At 38.1% G+C, this 22,246-nt stretch overlaps 1 protein-coding gene across 1 annotated transcript in view; it reads left to right on the plus strand.

Annotated features, from left to right (window-relative positions):
* The first annotated feature begins 7,769 nt into the window (after positions 1 to 7,769).
* LOC149156809 (protein TRAUCO-like) overlaps positions 7,770 to 22,246 on the plus strand; it is a 39,604-nt gene continuing 25,127 nt past the window's right edge. Inside the window, exon 1 of the mRNA XM_089445248.1 lies at positions 7,770 to 8,565. Coding sequence (XP_089301374.1) covers positions 7,770 to 8,565 — 796 coding nt within the window. The remainder of the gene's footprint in view (positions 8,566 to 22,246) is intronic.

Below are 22,246 nucleotides of genomic sequence, written 5' to 3' on the forward strand. Positions count from 1 at the left end.
ATATTCCCTAGATTTATTATTTTTAACTCAAATTTGATTAACATTTTACTTAAAATAACACACAATACAAACCGAAAAGTATTAAACTAATTTTCGTTTGTAGCATTCTAAACTTTAATGACATTTAGAACATTATAAAATATAATGATATCAACCCTAATACATTATTTATCTAATAATATTATTATAATTAAATAATGTAACTAGTCAAATCTAGCTGTTTCTTGGTTTCTTGGTCAATATAGCCGTTGGTCGTCGTTTTCCAGTCAAACCTAGCCGTTGGAAGGTCTACTATCCATATTTAACTTGTAGCCATGATCTGATTCTTCAACTTGTCTTGACGATGAACAACACTCGTTGGTTCGAAACGCATGGACAAATATATTATTATGTGATCTACCACGAATTTTTTTTTTCTTATAAACTTGATATGGATCACAGAAGCCTCAATTCAACAATTAAATCCTTAACTTTATACTCATCACTTCCACTATTTTCAAGTTACAATTTATTTAGTGGCCAATTACGTATGGCACTTTCTAAACCACCTTTACTTCAAATGACTCAAATAATTAATTAATTCTATTTTTAATTTGATAATTTAAAATATTGATATTAGTAAAATAAATTGTTAAATTTATCACTTTTATTTTTTCAAGTCATTTACTCATTGCGTCTAGGGAGAGGTGCTCTACAACCTAGTATGGTGTAGATCTCACATAAACATGTAAACGTAAAGTAGATATCACATAAACATGTGAACCTAAATGTAAATATTTAACAATTTAATATGGGCCCTATTTAGAAACCAATCTAATTATTATTATGTATAAACACAATATAAATTTAAAATATAAAAAAGTTTATGAACACTAAAAAAATAGGTATGGTAAATACATAAAAATATAATAAATTGGAGGTATGGTAAATAAATAAAACCTCTTTTTATACTTACTCCAAAAGTGAGGTAAATAAACAAAAATATAAATAAACTGGAGTTTGGTAAGTAAATAACACCTCTTTATATTTAGGAAGACTTAACAAAGAGGTTTTAATTATGTGAAACCTATGGGCCAAATACCATATTTATAAAAGAGGTATGGTAAGTTAATAAAAATATAAATAAACCATAAGTATGGTAAATAAAAAATTTATTTAATTTTTTTTTTTCACTTTATATTTATGAACACTAAAAAATAAGGTTTTATATAAGTGAAGCCTATGGGCCAAATTATTATTAATACCAAGCAAAAAAACATTATTAAACCTAATATTAATATTAATAAAAATAAATATGACAAATGGTATTAACCCATGGTATTGAGTACCAATGGTATTGATCCATGGTATTCACGTGGAATGTAGCCTATTTAAAGGGGGAGATTAAACCAAGATAGATCCATCTTTACTCTGGATCTATTAAGCGTCGAGAGGGATCAAATGTCCCATAGGCCTATGGGACATATGATGGCCTATGGGACATATTGCTTCTTTATCTGCTTGATGTATTCACCCCTTTTTCTGTGAAGCTCCATGAGGCTAACGATTGCCTATGGAACAGATTGCTAAAATAAATGCTCCTAGTTTCTCAACAAACCCGCTAAATAGATTATATCTGCATAACTTTCCCTATTGTGCTTGAAGGCCTCACATTCTAAAATGAAATGTTTTTCTGTTTCCACTTTTCGGTAAGAACAAAAAATGCATACTCTTTCCTCCCACACTTGTTTTGGCCTTTTCCAGCGCCCTTTTTCACAACAAAGTTGATGAGAATTAGTCATTAACTAATCAATACGAATTTTGGCTCTCTAAGAGATATTGGTATCTAGGTATGCTTTTGGTTGATGACTATAAGTAGGATTAAACACTTCAATATATTATTTTTTCTTTCTTCCTAGCTCCTTATCCCAAGTAGGCTTGTAGATAAATAAAACTTCTTTTTATACTTACTCCAAAAGTGAGGTAAATAAAAAAAATATAAATTAACTGGAGTTTGGTAAATAAATAAAACCTCTTTATATTTAGGAAGACTCAAAAAAGAGGTTTTAGTTACGTGAAGCCTATGAGCCAAATACCATATTTATAAAAGAGGTATGGTAAATTAATAAAAATATAAATAAACTAGGTATGGTAAATAAATAAACAATTTTTTTTTACTCCATAATTCACTTTATATTTACAAACACTAAAAAATGAGGTTTTATTTAAGTGAAGCCTATGGGCCAAATTATTAATAATACCACGTAAAAAAAACATTATTAAACCTAATCTTAATATTAATATTAATAAAAATAAATATGACAGATGGTATTAACCCATGGTATTAACCCATGGTATTGAGAACTAATGACATTGATCACGTGGAATGTAGCCTATTTAAAGGGGGGAATTAAACCAAGATAGATACATCTTTACTCCGGATCTACTAAGCCCCGAGAGGGATCTGCTTAATGTATTTGGCCCTTTTTCTGTGAAGTTCCATGAGCTAAAGATAGCCTATGGCACAGATTGCTTCATCTCCTTGATGTATTCGGCCCTATTCGGCCCTATTCGGCCCTTACTATGTGAAGCTTCAAAATAAATGCTCCTAGCTTCTTGACAAACCCCTTGCTAAATAGATTATCCCAAGACCTAGCTGCCATCATTTCTGCATAACTTTCTCTGTTGTGCTTGAAGGCCTCACATTCTAAAATGAAATGTTTTTTGTTTCCACTTTTGGGTAAGAACAAAAAATGCATGCTCTTTCCTTCCACACTTGCTTTGGCCTTTTCGAGTGCGTTGATGAGAATTAGTCCTTAACTAAGCAATACAAATTTTGGCTCTCTAAGAGATATTGGTATCTATGTATGCTTTTGGTTGATGACCATAAGTAGGATTAAACATTTCAATATATTATTTTTTCTTTCTTCCTAGCTCCTTATCCCAAGTACGCTTGTGGAATTTTTCCATAACAAAAGTTTTTATCTCTTTGTTGTTTAATTGCTTCAATAGTAGCAGTCCCTGTTTCACTTAACAAGATATCATAAGGAACTCCACTTTTAATCTTAAATTTGTTTGTAATCAAAGGAACTCCACTTTTAATCTTAAATTTGTTTGTAATCAAACGCTTCTGAATTTTCTCAAATTGTCTCCACTGCATGTCAGATGTGCTGTTGGCCCATAGTACAAAACCATAGAGAATCACGAAATCACTAGAAACCCAAAAATAGTCCCATAACTCTGCCTCTCTACATTGTTTTGAAAAACAACCCCACAAAGTTCTTTTCTTTCTACAACCATTCCAGCTTAGATTTTTGTTGAAGTCAATTGCAAATTAACATAGAGTGAAAAAATATTTTTGATCCCTCTCTGCGCTGGCTAAATCCAGAGTAAAAATGAATCTATGCTCAATCCAGAGTAAAAATAATCTATGCGTAATATAACAATTATTTATGGCACTTTATAAATTACCTCTTAAATCAATTAATTTACCACTAATACATTATAAAAAGTTCCTCTTCATATACATAGAGATAGTGAGTAATTTAGTTAAATAAATCTATAATAACAATACATGAAATGCTAGTAGTAAGTCTTTTTAAAATATCAATTTGATAACATATTCTACAATATAAAGTTTTAAAATATCACAATTATGAATATAAATTATTACTCATTGAATTTAAATCTATTTATTATTTATAATTAAATTAACCTTGAAATTTATTATGATTATTTTATTTCAATATCTTATCTAGAATGTAACTACAATAACTATTTCATAGTGTTATCGTTTTTCATTTTTTTACATTGTTTTGAACATTGATATTGTTTTGGACACTAATATCCATAAAAGCAGTCTAAACCATAAATATTGTTTCCAGTATTTATATGATGATGATGATGGTGGTTAATGTCCGCTGAGACCAAATAATGGTCTATCGGACCTAAAGAAACAAATTATCTATTTTGATTTAAGATTTTATTCTTATGCTCAAAAAGCTTGGAGAGAAGCCTCCCGAGCTCACTATAATTTTGACATTGTAAAAGGCTAGGAAGGTCATTATTGTAACAAAGATTGTGAAACTGAGATTTAATGTGGTTATACGCGGGGCACTCTAAGAGGAAGTGGTTTTCATCCTCGATGTTCCTATTCTTACATATATGGCAGGTCCTTTCCGTCCCCAACGACCTGTTTCACTATGGAGCTCATGAGAATTCGTTCTAATCTTTGCTATATTAATTTTCTTCTTTGAGTTAGTTAAAATAGAGAGATACTTTTGATCTTCTAGGTTGGGGTTGATGACCTTCTTATAATAACTTAATTTTATTTTAGTCGCTAAGTCTTTCTCACACCACATTTTTTCTTTGAACTTAGAAGTAACAATATCTTTAATGTTATTTATGTTTTGCAATGCATCATTTTCGTTGATCTCCAATAGTTTAACCAGGCCCTTGTGTCTTTATGCCACCCTCGATTGAGCCTTAGGTGGTTTTGGCTAGAATTTAAAGCTAGCTTAGGAAGTCTATGATCGTTTATGTTACTGATTTTGTGCTTGTACAACAGAAACCTAAGCATAGCTAGGCTCTTAATAGGGGAAAGACCTCCTTCTATAAGGATAATAGGATAAGGTGTATTACTTTTAATTTTCAGGTTATAAGTTATAAAACGCTTCTGGATTTGCTCAATCTTTCTCCATGATTCTCTGGAGATGCTGCAACCCCAAACCTCACAGCCATATAAGATGACAGGAGTGACTAAAGTTTCAATTATTTAATTTTAATCTATCAAAATTGAAAAATAAAAATATTTATACTCTCAAATCTAATTAAATCTACATTTATCACTTCCATTTTTTCAAATCATTTACTCATAATAAACCAATTATCTGATAACACTTTCTAAAATATCTTAAGTTAAAAAAGCTAATTAATTCACTAATAGACCTATAATGTGATTATTTGTAGAAAATTTCTCTCCATGCAAGCCAACATAATGACACAATGAGTAATTTAGCTACTTAAATATATAATACAACAACAACTTTGGGCTTCACATATTTTTTGATAACGTGGTTTTGGAATGTATTTTTTAGATGTTATATGTATGTTATAAATTTCCTCATTATTTATAATTTTATTAATAAAAATATAAATGGAATTAAATATATTTATTATTATTTTTATTAAATTTTAATTGAGTCAATATTATATTTTATTATTATTTTAATCTAATGTTTTATTATAATTTTTTATTTAAAACTTTATTGATAATGTGATGATGATGATTAATGTTCATTAAGACCAAACTTTGGTCTATCTTACTATATAAATGAATTATTTAGTTTAATTTAAGATTTATTCTTATGCTCAAAAAGCTTGGAGAGAAGTTTCTCGAGCTCACTGTAATTTTGACAACGTAAAAGGTTAGGAAGGTCAGTATTGCAACAAAGATTTTGAAACTGATATCTAATGTGGTTGTAAGCGCGACACTCTTTTGACAACGTAAAAGGTTAGGAAGGTCAATATTGCAACAAAGATTTTGAAACTGATATCTAATGTGGTTGTAAGCGCGACACTCTAAGAGAAAGTGATTTTCATCCTCGATGTTCTTATTCTCATAGAGATGGTAGAACCTTTCTATCCATTGTGTTTTAGGACTCATTCTCACAGAGATGGTAGAACCTTTCTATCCATGGTGTTTTAGGACTCATTCTCACAGAGATGGTAGAACCTTTCTATCCATGGTGTTTTAGGACTCATTCTCACAGAGATGGTAGAACCTTTCTATCCATGGTGTTTTAGGAACTGCCCGACCCGTTCACCATGGAGCTCATGAGAGTTCCTTCTAATCTTGACTATATTAATTTTCTTTTTTGAGCTAGTTAAAACAGAGAGATACTTTTGATCTTCTAGGGTGCGGTTGATGACCTCCTTCTAATATCTTAATTTTCTTTTAGCTGCTAAATCTTTCTCACACCACATTTTTTCTTTGAACTTAGAAGTAACAATATTTTTAATGTTTTGCAATGCAACATTATCGTTGATCTCCCAATGGTTTAACCAAACCCTGGTGTCTTTATACCAACTTCGTTTGAGCCTTAGGTGGTTTTGGCAGGAATTTAAAGCTAGCTTAGGAAGTCTATGGTCTCCTATGTTATTGAGTTTGTGCGTGTACAACAAAAGCCTAGTCATAGCTAGGCTCTGGATATGGGAAAGACCCATTCTATAAGAATAATAGGATAGGATGTGTTGCTTTTAATTTTGAGGTTATACATTATAAAACGCTTCTGGATTTGTTCAATTTTTTTCCAGGATTCTCTAGAGATTCTACAACCCCAAACCTCATATCCATATAAGTTGGAGTGACTAAAGTTTCAAAGAGGAACTTCTTTCTATCCTACATTACGAGGTTTGCCGTTTTACAATTATACTTTATATAAATTATATGATATTATCATTCTTAATTTTAAGCAGTGGTATTCATGAATGTTTATCATTCTTAATTTTAAGCACTGATATTCATGAATACTTATCATTCTTAATTTTAAGAAATTAGTATTCATGAAAGTCATTTTAAAAATTCGTAGTTATAACATTACATCATTTTTAACACTCTTATCTATATTATTTTAAACACACATACTCTTATCCTACAAATATATCCACAAACGTTGTTTTGAATACTTAAACTATAAACATCATTTTTAATGCTCACTATTCTAAAAATTCATATAACATAAATTAAAATATTTTCTAATAAAAAAACACGCACGTGTAAATTATCAATTATTTTAATTTTCAATTAACAAAACTAAAAGAATTAAAATATTTATAGTCTCATTAAATTTATATTTATCGCTTCCAATTTTCTCAAATTACAATTCATTTACTCAAGATAAACCAACTAATCCCTAATCCCTGCCAATTTTCTCAAGTTGCAATTCACTTAATCATTATAACTAGTTATTTATGACACCTAAATTACTACTCATTAAAATGGCCAATTAATTTACCACTAAATCTATAATGTAGTTGCATCAACTTGTACTACAACAACGATGCCCGGAATCCCTTTCACATACTTTTTTAAGGCTTAGTCTAACAAGGGGATGAGTTGCTGGGAAAGTTATGGAAATTCTGGTTATATTTAGATAAAATCCGGTAAAGACTTTTGTAAATTCAATTTATAATTGTTCAACTTCGAAATTTTACGTGTCTTAAAAGTTTTTGATGGTGCTGAATCTATTTCCACCATCAAAAACATAATTCAAACACCGTTTCTGCAAGATTTTTTGAATTTTTTTGCCCTATTTTAACTACTTTTAGCCATCCAAATACTTTTGTATTCATTGAAGTTATCTTTTCGATAAGTGTACACATAATGAAACTAGCTTTTTGATAAGTATACACGCAATGAAACTAATTCAGTCTCCAGGACGTGTGATCCTACGACAACGCATGTAATGCCCTTTTCACAAATTTACTCGGAAGTACTCGCCCTTTTCACAAATTTACTCGGAAAGACTTGTAAACTCCATTTTCACATTCCTTCTTCTCGTGACAAGTGCACTTTAAATGGAAGTGCACTTTAATCCATTCCATTTAGTTTTTTTTACTAAATTTTGTTATTTTTTCGCTTAATTAGGTAGAGGAGTTGTCCAAAAAAATTATTCCAATCATATTTAGAAAGTTATAGAAATTGTGGTTATATTTAGAGACAATTTTACAAAATTTTTATAAATCCAAGTAATAGTTATTAAACTATAAAATTTTAGCTCTAACAAGGCATGAAAGGAGAAGACGAGCAAGGTGACGAAAGTGAGTATAATGATAACGCCTTAGAGCCACCGGGCTTTGAACAGGATGAAGTCAAGGATGAAGAAAATTTGGTGGCCACCAACCTTAAAACTTCAGGCAGGGCTTCCCAGAAGAGGAAATCACTGGCTGCAATGGGGGCATTTGGTGGGGATACTGCTATTAAAAAGCCCAAAAGAAAAAACACTAATGTCTGGACCAAATCAACGTCCAGGAAGTCGAACAAGAAGAACAGGGCTAATGGCAATACCGCAGCAGAAGATACTACTCTCATAACGCCTGTCACCAGGCTGCTTGATAAGGTAGATGATACCCCAGACATGAGAATTTGCCTCTCAAAAATCCACAAGGCAGAAAGGATTGAGTTGAGTGAAGATAGATTGACTGCAGGGAGCACTAAGGGGTACAGAATGGTGAGGGCTACTAGGGGTGTGGTGGAGGGGGCATGGTATTTTGAGATCAAGGTTGTTTACCTCGGTGAAACTGGGCATACCAGATTGGGATGGTCTACAGAGAAAGGAGATGTTCAGGCTCCTGTAGGCTATGATGGGAATAGCTATGGCTACAGGGATGTGGATGGCACTAAACTTCATAATGCTATCAGAGAGCCCTATGGTAACGGACCTTACGTGGAGGGTGACGTTATGGGGTTTTATATTAATTTGCCCAATGGCAGTGAGTATGCGCCGAAGCCACTGCAGTATGTGTGGTATAGAGGTCAGCTTCATTACTTCAACGCAGTAGAGGAAGCGCCAAAGGTGGTGCCTGGTATGTTCCAGTTCCCTTATCCTTGACTTATACCTCCTGTAGTTCCTGTAGTCTTGTTTTCTTGCAGGATTTAAATTTGTGACTTCCCTCCCTATAGTGCATGAAAAATGCATATCACGGCTCTATGCACTAAATATATTGTCGGTCTTTTTTTTTTTTTTTATAACTGCACACACTTTCTAAAAGATACTTTTGCTTTTTACTGCTGTTAATTTATGGCTAAAATTTGGAATGCACTTTGTTTCACTCTCTATGCACTAAATATCCAGATGGTCACTTTTTTGAATTACACACACTTTCAAAAATCAATATATTACCGCAGTTAGTTTTCACTGTATATATATGCTTTGAGCTTGTGACTTCGCACCCTGTAGTGAATGAGAAATGCATATCATGGCAAAAACTTGAAACGCACTTTGTTTCACGGTCTGTGCACTAGATATATAGATGGTCATTTTTTTTTGAATTGCACTCTTCCCAATAACACACCTCGTAAAAATGCCTGTCACTTTCTCTGCATACCTCGAAAAAATGCATGTCACTTAGATAAAAAAAGAAGAAGTTAAGACCTGGATTTAGCCTAATACGCAAGACTAAAAAGGTTCAGTGTGTTATTTGCACTTACATTATAATGCACAATGATGCAGTAACGGACTAAATGTCCAAAGCAGCTCTCGGGCAGAACATCAAATATCCCGGTAAACAGAACACACGCATAAATCCACAATCGGAATAAAAGCCAATGAAAGATCCATTCATATCAGGACTTTGGTCCTGCAAGTAGGAAATCCATCTCCAGAAACCTTGACATTGTGTAGTAATCGATTGTCCAGCTTGCAGGGTCGCTTGGCTGCCTGATATGTCTCCTCATTTCACACTAAAAATGCTGAATCTGAAGGCTTGAGAGCAATGTGCTGCTTTGCTGCACTGGAATGTGCCATACAAGCATGGATTCTGGAAGCACCATATACTGTCAGTTCTTCCGCACCTTTTTCTGTGCGATGGATGTTAATATGGTGGCTGCTTTGGTCTCAGTGAAATTATATGTGCAGTGATCAAGCCTGAACTGGTACATCACCATACCAGTAGATGAACTAGCTCCAGGTGCCCCTAGAGATGGGCTTTGTCCGACCAGCATACTACTCACTAGGTTTTATGGAGTAGTCAGGCTTCTGTCAAGAGATTCTTCCTATTGACCTCGGATGTTAGGAGAGTTGGGCTCCTTTGCTTTTGTACCTCCCCAGGATCATGCAACCATCACCCCATAGCATTGACCACTCTCTGCAGGATATCATCTGCTAGTGCATTGGCCCTTTTACAATGTTTTAAAACTTTGATACACCTCTTGGTCGACTCACTTGTCCTTGATTGCCAGCTCCAACAGGCCTTGACATCGTCTCTTTTCTTACTATCAGGATTTTTTAGAGCCTTTCAATGTTTAACATTTTTATTGTACCAACACCTTATACTCTCTCTTTTAGCTTTTTTGTTTTGTTATTTCTTTAGCTACTCACTTGTCCTTGATTGCCAGCTCCAACTCACTTGTCCTTGATTGCCAGCTCCAACAGGCCTTGACAGCGTCTCTTTTCTTAATATCATGATTTTTTAGAGCCTTTCAATGTTTAGCACTTTTATTGTACCAACACCTTATACTCTCTCTTTTAGCTTTTTTGTTTTGTTTTTTCTTTAGCTAGACATTTAGTGACTGGTCTCTATTCGACTCTTAGATCTTATCATCCTTTTGCTTTTAGAATTGTTCTGGGTGATGCCTTCACATTCCGACTTTGTATTGACATGGGGTGTACTTTCGTAGTCCATTTGGCCTACTTTTCTGGTCATGCCTTGGACATTAATGAACTTGTCTTATCTTATCACTGTAAAGTCTCCTGTGTTGAGCCAATAACATTATGGATTTGTCGCCCTTCTTAATTCAAATTGCTCCTTCGAGATCATATTGGATAGAGTGGGCTTAAGTCTCAATGCTATTGTTTTTGCAATGGTCTTGTGTATGCAATTACACAGTGAAATGGGCCAAATCTAATTGTAGTTTTGAGGAGTTAGAGGTTTTCAGGATATTTGCTACAAGGTGGAGTGTATAGCCCCTAGCAGTTTCTCTTCTTCCTAGGGATTCCTCAACCACTTGAAGGAGCTTATTTTTTAGGAGATCTACGAAATCAATGTAGAATTTGATGGTCCACTGTTAAATTATGGTATGTTCTATGCTTAGAGCAATTTACTTATTTTATTCTTATGAGCCACAAATTAGCAATCACATATACATTAAGTAAAGTGCAGATAGAACATTACACGTTCAACAGAAAACAAGCCAGGACAAGAGACACAAGATGTGGCGGCTAGCTAAGGACAAACCCCAATGTGGGGAAACTCTTTGATAAAATCTTCTTTTATCTTCAATAGTCCAGCAGAGAGAAATAGTACAAAAATCAGAATTCTGTAATTTTATATCAGCAGCAGCAAACTCTAGATCAACAAAGTCAAACTTGGTCAAACAAGTTGAAATTGACCTCCAATATGCTTGGTCAATTTCCGGTCAACTAGCCCTCAAACAGCCTGAAGAAACAGCCCTTGAACAGCCCCAACAACACAGTTAAACTGCTGTTGGCTGAAGTCAACCTGCTGCCCAAAACTAAGGTAGTCAACGCTGGTCAAACTTGTGGACAGATTGCCTCGATTTTTGTGCCAAAATCTGCGGCCTGCCTAGGAGAGGCAGCCACACCAAAACCGCACCCTTGATGGTCGACGCTTGGTCAACGTAGGTCAAAGAGACCTTCAGTAGTTTTGCGTCCTCCTTTCAGCGTCCTCCTTGCCCTAATGTGTCCTCCTTCCCACGTGTGAGCTGCTCCTTGTATAACCCAAAGCTAAGGAGAGAGAGAGAGAAGAATGAGTGAGATGAGATTATAAGATTCACTGGGCATGTGTGCCACACATTTAATTGCTGGCCAACTTTGACAATTTGTCAAGTAAATACAAATAAATTCATATCTCCATAAATACTTGTCGGAATCGGATGATCTTTAGATCAATCCTACACCACTCGACAAGAGGAATCTAGAAAAGATATCAGTTGCCATAAATGAGGTGACCCACATGGAGTTTGGCCCTAGTTGCCAATTTTAACACTCCCTCTCAACTAGGGAGAACTCCATGTGCTATCCGTCTGACCGTCGCTTCCATCCCAGCCATCAAATGCACTGCCTTGCATTGCTTGGTCCTGCTCTGCTCAAACTACGAAGAAGAAGAAATGATCGAGGATGTATCATACCATCCTCCACTGACTCGAAGTCAGTCATAGAGTGTCATACCACTCTCACTGATCCCAAATCAGTATCATTGGTCCCAGATCAATGGAAGTCATCCTAGCATAGGGAGTACAGTAGATACAATGATGCGTCAATCGATATTACTACTAATGGTCCCTAACCCCATTTCCCTACTCATTGATCAGATGAGAGGTACCTCTCATGAGTCCCAAACTGCATGGGTAGGATGCCTCAATAGGAGAACTAATCATCCTATCCATAGGAGAACGAATCATCCTGTCCAACAGTTGCCATAGGAGAACTAATCATCCTGGCCCATATGAGAACTAATCATCTTGTTCCACAGTCGCTACGAAGAACTAATCATCTTGGCCCATAGGAGAACTAATCATCTTGTTCCACAGTTGCCACGGAGAACTAATCATCCTGGCCCACAAGAAAACTAATCATCCTGTTCCACAGTTGCCATGGAGAACTAATCATCCTGGCTCACAGGAGAACTAATCACCTTGTTCCACAGTGGCCACGGGGTGTCACAGGGGAAGGTTGAACCTTTCACCCTGTAAATAGTGCACCACCAAGGGATGGTGAGTTGCCCTATGGTCACATGTCTCTCTAAGAAGTACCCTGCGCTCCCCTAGAGCTCCTAGAGCTCAATGCATCATACTCGACCCTCATAAGAGGGTCTCTAAACGACACCAAGTCGTTCTTGGAAAGTCAAGACTTTGACCTTTCCCAAGGGCTTCGTCAAAATGTCGGCGACCTGTTCATCTATACCGATATGTTGGAGTCTTATTGCTCCCTGCTGCACCATATCCCGAATATAGTGGTACCTGAGATCGATATGCTTGGAGCAATCATGAAACACTGGATTCTCTGATAAACGAATCCTGCTCTGGTTGTCACACAGGATCACGGTGGTATCCAATGTCAATCCAAACAGCTCACTGAAGAGCTTTCGCAACCAGATCGCTTCACAAGAGGCCATACTAGCAGCAATGTACTCTGCCTTGGTAGTGCTCAAAGCCACCGACTTCTGCGTCCTGCTCATCCAGGATATCGAGGCAAATCCCAAAGAGAAACAACACCCAGAAGTGCTATTTCAGTCCACCACACTACCTGCCCAATCAGCATCAGTATATCCATGTAGTCTCACATCTCTGGCAGTGTATCTCAACCCATGAGTGATTGTGCCACGAAGATATCTCAACAAATTCTTGGCACCAATCCAATGTGAGTGGTGAGGCTCAACCATATGTTGACTCAACGTGTTGATTGCAAAACATATATCCAGATGAGAGTTCACCAAGAACATCAATGCTTTGATGAGTTGACGATACTAGGTAGCATTTCGTAAAACGGGTCCAGCAACACTATTGCTTAACTTCTTGAAGTCAAGCTCCATCGGGGTAGTCACGGGCTTGCAGTCCACCATGCTGAATCTCTCCAATATCTTCACCACATATTTTCCTTGAGATAGGAAAATATCCCCTGGCTTCTGCCAGACTTCTAGTCCTAGGAAATAGTGCATTAGTCCTAGGTCCTTCATCTCAAATTCAGAAGCCAACTCCCTCTTTCATTTGTGAATGAGAGGGTCTGCACCTGTTAGAAAGAGGTCGTTAACATACAACACTAGTATGAGAGGATTGTCATCTTCAACCTTAAAGTAAAGGTTAGGATCGGCTTCACTCCTAGTGAATCCCAACTTCATCAAGTAGCTATCGATCTTCTCACACCACGCTTGGGGTGCTTGCTTTAGGCCATAGAGGGCCTTCTTCAACTTGCACACATGAGATTCTCGATCATGAATCTCAAATCTTTCGGGTTGCTCCACATAGACCTCCTCTTTGATCGAACCATGCAAGAATGCGGTCTTGACATCCATATGATGTAGGTTCCATCCTTGCGAAGCAGCAAGGGATATGATCGAGCGGATGGTGGTATATTGGGCAACAGGTGCAAATATCTCGTCATAGTCTATACCTTCCTTCTAAGAGAAGCCACGAGTGACAAAATGAGCCTTGTACTTTGCTGCACTTCCATCAATTGCATGCTTTATCTTGTAAAGCCATTTCGAAGTGACAACTTCTTTGTCCTGGGGTCTAGGGACCACATCCCAGACATCGTTTTTCATGGACTCATATTCCTCAATCATAGCATCCTTCCGTACTTGATGCTTGACAGCTTCTGCGAATGACGAAGGCTCATTTTGGATGATCGTGCTCATGATGGTCAAGTATCCCTGATACCTGGTCGGCTTCTTACTTTCTCGGAAGGTTCACCTGGGTGCAACGTGCCCCTCAACATCATCAAGTGTCCCCCTAAGCCATGAAGGCCTCTTCCTAGAAGAGGAAGGCTCTCGCGGAGGGGGATCAATAGGATCCATAGGTTCTTCCACATTGGGCATCGTCTCATCTTCCTTTTCCTTTGGTTCCCTGGTGTCAGCTTCTTTAGATCCCCTTTGAGTAGGATGATTGTCAACTTTGCTAAGAGCCATATCTTCGTCAAAGGTGACATCATGGCTAATCTCAATTTCCCTTTGACCAGCCGCATAGATTCTATAGCCCTTAGTGTTTTCGCTATGGCCCACGAAGATTCCTTTCTTTCCAAATGCACCCAATTTATTCCTCTTCCCCTTCGGCACATGAAAATATACTGGACTTCCAAAAATTCTAAAATGAGATACGTCAGGTTTCTTACCAGTGAACATCTCTTCAGGAGTCTTGGAACCCAATGCTTGATGAGGGCATCAGTTTTGCACATATATGGGGTTATTCGCAGCTTTGGCCCATAGAAACTTCAGAAGTCTTTGATCGTGAATCATAGCACGTACAACTTCCACAATCGTACAATTCTTCCTTTCCGCCACACCATTCTGCTCAGGAGTATATGGTGTTGTAGTCTCCCTCTTAATGCCAGCCTCTTTGCAAAAGCCATGGAACTCATTGGATTGATACTCAGTCCCATTTTCAGTGCTTAAGATCTTGATCTTCTTTTCGGTTTGATTCTCAATCAAGGCTTTGAAGTGACGAAACGAAGTGAACACTTCATCCTTCTTTTTTAAGAAGTATATCCAAGTCTTGCGAGAATAATTATCTGTAAAAGTGAGGTAATATAAATATCCTCCCAAAGAGTTCACAGGCATCATACCAGATATGTCTAAGTGAACCAATTGCAATATATCAGAGGTCTTGCTTTGGCTTGAGGGGAATGGTCCCCTTTTGAGCTTTCCTTCGGCACAACCAGGACATACACCTTCTTGCTCTACTCGGAACTCGGGCATCCTTGTCACCATTTGTCTTGCATTGGGTAGAGCTTTAAAATGAAGGTGAGCAAACCTCTGATGCCATAGTTTGGACTGAAGTGATGTGTCACAAGACATGACACCCAGTGGACTTCCTCCGACCTGATATAATGAATCGACTTGAAACCCAAGAGTGAAGGCTTCCTTAAAATTCTTTTTCCATACACATACCTTGCCATCGATGAAGGTTACCTTGTAACTTTTGTCCTCCATTGTCGAAACAGACACAGGTTCTTTTTGAGATCAGGTACATATAGGACTTCTTGCAAATGAATTGTATTACCTTGATTCAATTGAAGAGTGACATTCCCTACGCCTTTCACGGGATATTTTGCAATGTTCCCAAGAACAATTTCTAGGTTGGTCTCCTTTTCTATCAGATTGGAGAGAGCTTCTTTGTAACCAGTGAAGTGCCTTGAGGCACCACTATCAATAAGCCAATTTCCCAGCGAGTCCGGGGGGGCAGTAGTAGAGAGGGCCGCTGGTAGACAATATTCATCTTGGTTATTGTTTACAAAATTAGATTCATACCTGGAGTTTCTTGCCTTCTTGAAGGGTTGTCCTCTTCCTTGATTTCCGACATTTATTTTACCTCTGCCATTGGACCTGCCATTCCTTTGATTGCCTTGAGAGTGATTTTGGTCATCGTCATGGTGTGAGTCCCTTTTATCAGGGCACTCCCTCGCATAGTGGCCCATTTTGTTGCAATTGTAACATCAACCTTTTCTTCCACCCTTTGGTCCAACCTTTCCTTTGGATTTAGCCCCATAATTGTTTCTTCTTTTAGCATGAGAAGAAAAGGCAGAGGGATGGCTTTTAAGTGCGGGCATTTCTTTCTCTTCCATCCTTGTCCCTTCTTGAATACATCTAGACATCAATTCCTCAAATCTTGGGATGACATTATTGTTGAGAAGAGTAGTCCTGAATATATACCATTCAGGTGGCAGTCCTCCAAGAGTTGTGATAGTCATTTTCCTGTCAGGAACTACTTCCCCAATAGATAGGAGATTATTCTTGATCTCGGTAATCCTTAAGAAATATGCTTGCATACTCTCATCTTTGCCTTTCTTAATTTCCTTCAGCTTATTTCTAAGGAACAAAACTTGATTTGCATCATTAACTTTAAATAAACTCACCAATCTATCATAGATTTCCTTGGAGGTTATCAGCTCGGAAACATACGCCAATAGGCGCTTGTCGATAGAGTCCCGGATGATCTTCCTTGCTTTGACTTCTCCCTTGGACCACTTGCTTTTGGCAGCAGTGGATACATTTGATGGAGGCGCAACAACATTGCCTCTTACATGGTCCAACACTTCCTGATCTTCTACAGTCAGGTCGAGAGACATCTTCCATCCGTGATAGTCAGACTTCTCACGGAGCTTGTCTTCAGCGGGGAAGAGTGTTGAGGACCCCATGAAGTTTTTAGGATAGCCTTGCCAACCTTCTCTTCAGTGATTGCTCTTGCTCTTGCTTGGGCTTTGTCTTCACCTCAGCTCTGAAACCATGTTAAATTATGGTTTGTTCTATGCTTAGAGCAGTTTACTTCTTTTATTCTTATTAGCCACAGATTAACAATCACATATACATTAAATAAAGTGCAGATAGAACATTACACGATCAACAGAAAACAAGCCAAGACAAGAGACACAATGTGGCGGCTAGCTAGGGACAAACCCCAATGTGGGGAAACCCCCTTTGATCAAATCTTCTTTTATCTTCAATAGTCCAGCAGAGAGAAATAATACAAAATTAGAATTCTGTAATTTTATATCAGCAACAACAAACCCTAGATTAGCGAAGTCAAACTTGGTCAAACGAGTTGAAATTGACCTCCAATATGCTTGGTCAATTTTTGGTTAACTAGCCCTCGAATAGTCTGAAGAAACAACCCTTAAACAACCCCAAAAACATAGTCAAACTGTTGTTGACTCAAGTCAACCTGCTGCCCAAAACTAGGGCAGTCAACACTGGTCAAACTTGTGGACTGATTGCCTCAATTTTTGTGCCAAAATCTGCGTCCTGTCTACGAGAGGGAGCCACACCAAAACCGCAACCTTGATGAGTCAACGCTTGGTCAACGCAGGTCAAAGAGACCTTTAGCAGTTCTGCGTCCTCCTTTCAGCGTCCTCCTTGCCCTAATGCATCCTCCTTCCCACGTGTGAGCTGCTCCTTGTATAACCCAAAGCTAAGGGGAGAGAGAGAAGAATGAGTGGGATGAGATGACAAGAAAATGAATCAACCTCTCTTGTATTTATATGATTCACTGGGCATGCGTGCCACACATTTAACTGCTGGCCGACCTTGACAATTTGTCAAGTAAATACAAATAAATTCATATCTTCATAAATACTTGTCGGAATTGGATGATCTTTAGATCAATCCTACACCTCTTGACAAGAGGAATCTAGGAAAAATATCAGCGGCCATAAATGAGGTGACCCACATGGAGTTTGGCCCTAGTTGCCAATTTTAACATCCACCCATCAGGACTTGTGCCTTTATTGACATAGAGAGACTATAAAACCTCTTGACGTTCATTCCTAGTAATTGGCTACAATAATCTCTCATTCTGCTCCCTTGGAGATTGTGGTTGAAAAAGGAGGAGATGACCAAGATGTTTGGGATGTTTTCCTTTGGAGGTTTTGTAAATAAATTTGGATATTGACATATTGTTACTATAGAGATGTCTTTAAATGAAGTGCATGATCTTTTCTGTTATACATCCTCCAAATGGTGTTTTGAGATTCTTTCATTGATGCACATTTATGGAAGTAAGTGTGAAATTCTCAAGTCTGAAATCCTATTTCAGCAACTGGAATTAATTCTTCTAATTATTAATTAATTTAACAATTTATTTGCTACAACAAATATCGAATAAATCACACTGCAACCTTCACAAATAAAACTGTGGAAAATAATAATGCTAGAATCCGAGAAATATGCTAACACACACACATAAACATTGACACACTTATTTTTGGAAAATTGTCCCATTAAAAACACAACTTGGGAAAACCAGTGCAAAACTAAGGGTTTTTATTATTATGCAGCGGTGAAATTTTGAGTACAATCTATGGATGCCCAACTGACAATCAAACAATAAGAAAATCTGGCCAAAACTATCTAAGGGAATTTCCCTTCCTCCAAAAAGCAACTTCGACACAACTTCGCCTCAAAAACTCGTCTTTCTGGACCCCTCACACTGGCTTCTACTCAGTGCTTGGGCAAAACCTTGGAAATCTAGCCCAAAATTGCCTTTGATCAAGTCGTTCTTCCTATCTTTGCTGAGGAAAATGATTCTCCGGCCTTCTAGAAGACTTTCCAGGCCTCTGGAAGTTGAATCAATTTTTCCCATAGCTAAATCGAATTGCCCTCAGAGGCTTACTGCATGGTCCTCTGCATTGCCTCACTGGGAATAACTCGGCCTCTTGCCGTTGCATCTCCGAATCTGGAAAACTTCTTTCGGATCACTGCCCTTGCCCCTCTTTGTCTCTACTTCCCTTTTGAAGCTCGAACTCTTTCGGCTAATGCCTCTGGAAAATTGAACTCTCCAAGGAAATCGATCTGTGTGTGTGTTCTCCATCTACCCATCGACTTCTTCTTATAATTTTTTGTTGGACCTCCGATGACCAAGATTAAATCTTAATCGATGGCTAAAATTATTTCCCCGTCGATCCGTGTGAGTTTCTAGATGCTTCACACCTTATCTTCGTTAATTTTGATTAGTTAACCATTTTTTCCAAGTTTAAACTAAGGAAATAATTAAAAATAGGCTAATAATCTAATTGAGACACTTCTAGGTGGAATTTCCAGAAAAAATTCATGGGTGGTGGAGAACTCCTGTGTTTTAGCCTCTCCACAAAGTTTTGAGACTAGAAAACTTGCGTTGCTACAAAAACTAACACTCTCTCTTAGCGAGGAAGGTGTTCTCTCTAGTGCTGCACACTCTGCCACAACACCCTGCCTCTGTACCACCCTCTATCACGTTGTTGATGTCTATCTACTGCCCACCAACCACTGCAAAACTCTGATGATGCATCTGTGTTGTTGCTGACATTGCCATATTGTTGCCAACCCTGCATCTGCATTGCAACTCCCTCTCAACTGTTGTTGCTGCTACTGCAACTACTGCAACTGAGAAGCATCCTAAATACTGAATCAACTGTGTTCAATATGATGCATATGTCTCCCGAGTCTGTAACTGCTACTAGTCATTGCATTGTCCACTAAAGAATTTGCGCTGCTGCTGACTCTGCTACTGAGCCTCCTGCTTTGTTGCCAACACTGCATTGGCTCCTTAGATACTGATTGCTACTAGTCTCCAATTGTCACTCCGTATTTGCTACTAGTCTCCAATTGTTACTCCGTATTTTGACTGCATAATTGACACTGGTCCATCTTGCTACTGAATATTGTGGGACCCTGTAGCAAGGTAATGATCCAAGAGGAGGACTCCTCAATGGACCTTGCCCATGTCTGTGCTGCTCTGGGACTACAACTCTAAATCATCCCACATCTCTCTTGGAGGTATAGCTGGAAACATTGCAAAATCTTCCTCCAACCTGGAGGACAACTTATTGATCTCTTTGAATGCTGCTGCCTAGTTTTTCTTCTCCTGCTTGCCCTTCTTCCTGAGAGGACACTGCGACTGTAGTGGTCGAGCTCGTCACACCTAAAGCACTTGACCTTCGATAGGTCCTTCTTCTTCTTCTTTTCCCCTTGTCCCTGACTAGGACCCTTAGATGCTAGGGCCACATTTTCTTCTTCCTTCTCATCCTTCACGCTTTTGCTACTGCTGTCATTGATGGTACTCTTTACAAGAGCCCACATCAACTCCTCCTGTTATAGGTCAGACCACATCGTGTTCCCATTTAGGCAATGTGTTTTGCCCAAGATGCTTTGGACAAACACATGCCATTCATCCGAGGACCGAGACGCTATTCGATGCCAACCGTACAAGCTCTGTGGGTTGGGGTGCCTCCCCAATGGCTGCAAGCTGATATCAGACTTCTTGAATCCTCGTAAGGAAGCCATCTATGCTTTCGCCCTTCTGCATCCTTATGCTCCTCAACTTTTCCTCGAGAAACATCTTCCGTTGCTCAAAAGAAATTTGAAATAGCTCAGAGAGAGCATCCCACATCTCCTTGGCTGTACCTTTGTCTGCCACATGTGAGACTAGATGATCTCAGACTCCATACAAAATCTGCTTTGCCTTCGCCATTTCTTTTTCTGTACTCCTTGAGTTGATCAACATCCTGGGGTACTGCTACCACATTCTCCACATAGGCTTTTAGGCCATATTCATCTAGAAGGAAGGACATCCTTGCCTTCCAGATGACATACTTGGAGGCTTCTTCCAACCTATCCTGATCTCTAAGTCCAACTGTGGCCATCTCTAGATCTAGTCGAAAATCTCCCTCTTTCCCTCTGCTCGATGGATCTGCTACACACACTCCCTTCTGGAGTGAGGAAATCTGCTCACAACCATTGCCAATCTGTAACTAGAAAAATTAGATCTCTAAAACTCAAGATCCCTTGAAAGAAATTTCCCCTAGTGTGTGCTATTTCTCTTCCATCCGATGCTGATTATGTTACTGCAAACTGCTGCAAAACCTTCTGTGCCCAAACAAGATATCTGCTCAGCGAAAATTTGAGCCGCTGCTTCTCCCTCTACCTGCCGGAATCACTCAACTGACAAGCCAAAATTTTCTGCCAATCTGCACTGAAAAATTGAGCTTCCCTAAGCAATTCGATCTGCACGCCTTAGGCTCTGCGCAAACCCCAGAAAAATCGTCCTGTTGCTCCCTCTGAACAACGAATTCTTCTATCTCTGCTTCTGAACTTCCCCATCTGATCAATCACGCTCTGATACCATGTGAAAATTTCAAGTTTGAAATCCTATTGTAGCCACTAGAATTAATTCTTCTAATTGTTAATTAATTTAACAATTTATTTGCTATGGCAAATATCAAATAAATCACACTGCAACTTTCACAAATAAAACTGTGGAAAATAAAAACGCTAGAAATTGAGAAATTTGCTAGCACACATAAAAATTGACACACTTATTTTTGGACAATTGTCTTCGGAAAAACCCAACTTAGGAAAACTGGTGCAACAACTGAGGGTTTTTATTATCATGCAACAGTGAAATTTTGAGTACAATCTATGGATGCCCAACTTGCTATCCAAACAACAAGAAAATTTGGCCAAAATTATCTAAGGGAATTTCCTTTCCTCCACAAGGAACCTCGACACAACTGCACTTCAAAAACTCGTCCACTTAGACCCCTCATGGCTGCTTCTCCGCAGTGCTTGCACAGACCCTTAGACGTCTAGCCCGAAATTGCCTCTGATCAAGTCATTCTGCTTGTCTGTACTGAGGAAAATGATTCTCTGACCTTCCAGGCCTCTGGAAACTGAATCGATTTTTCCCACAGCTAAATCGAATTGCCCTCTAAAGCTGACCATGCAGTCCTCTACGTTGCCTCACTGGGAATAAATCGGCCTCTTGCTGTTGCCTCTCTCGATCTGGAAAACTTCCTCTGGATCACTGTCCTTGCCCACTTTGTCTCTTCTTCCCCTCTGAAGCTCGAACTCTTCTGGCTACTGCCTCTGGAAAATCGAACTCTCGAAGGAAATCGATCTGTGTGTGTGTTCTCCATCTACGCATCAAATTCTGCTTATAATCTTTTGTTGGACCTCCAACGACCAAGATTAAATCTTAATCAATGACTAAGATTATTTCCTTGTTGATCTGTGTGAGTTTCTAGATGCTTTACACCTTATCAATTAATTCTAATTAATTAACCCCTTTTCCTAAGTTTAGACTATAATTAAAAATAGGCTAATAATCTAATTGAGACACTTCTAGGTGGAATTTCCAGAAACGATTTCTGGGTTATGGAGAACTTCTGTGTTTTAGCCTCTCCACAAAGTTTTGAGACTAGAACACCTTCGATGCTACAAAAACTAACAGTGAGCTGTAATCTTATCCTTGTTAGCAAGCCATGTTGCTTTGCTCTCCTGCCTCTACTTGCTTCTTCCTAGGCCACTAACCTTGTTTCTCTTCTTCCAGATTATGTAGTTCTGC

The sequence above is a fragment of the Pinus tabuliformis genome, chromosome 9, assembly GCF_031772625.1.
Source record: "Pinus tabuliformis cultivar Carrire ecotype Pingquan chromosome 9, CPIR1, whole genome shotgun sequence".
Taxonomy (NCBI): Eukaryota; Viridiplantae; Streptophyta; class Pinopsida; order Pinales; family Pinaceae; genus Pinus; species Pinus tabuliformis.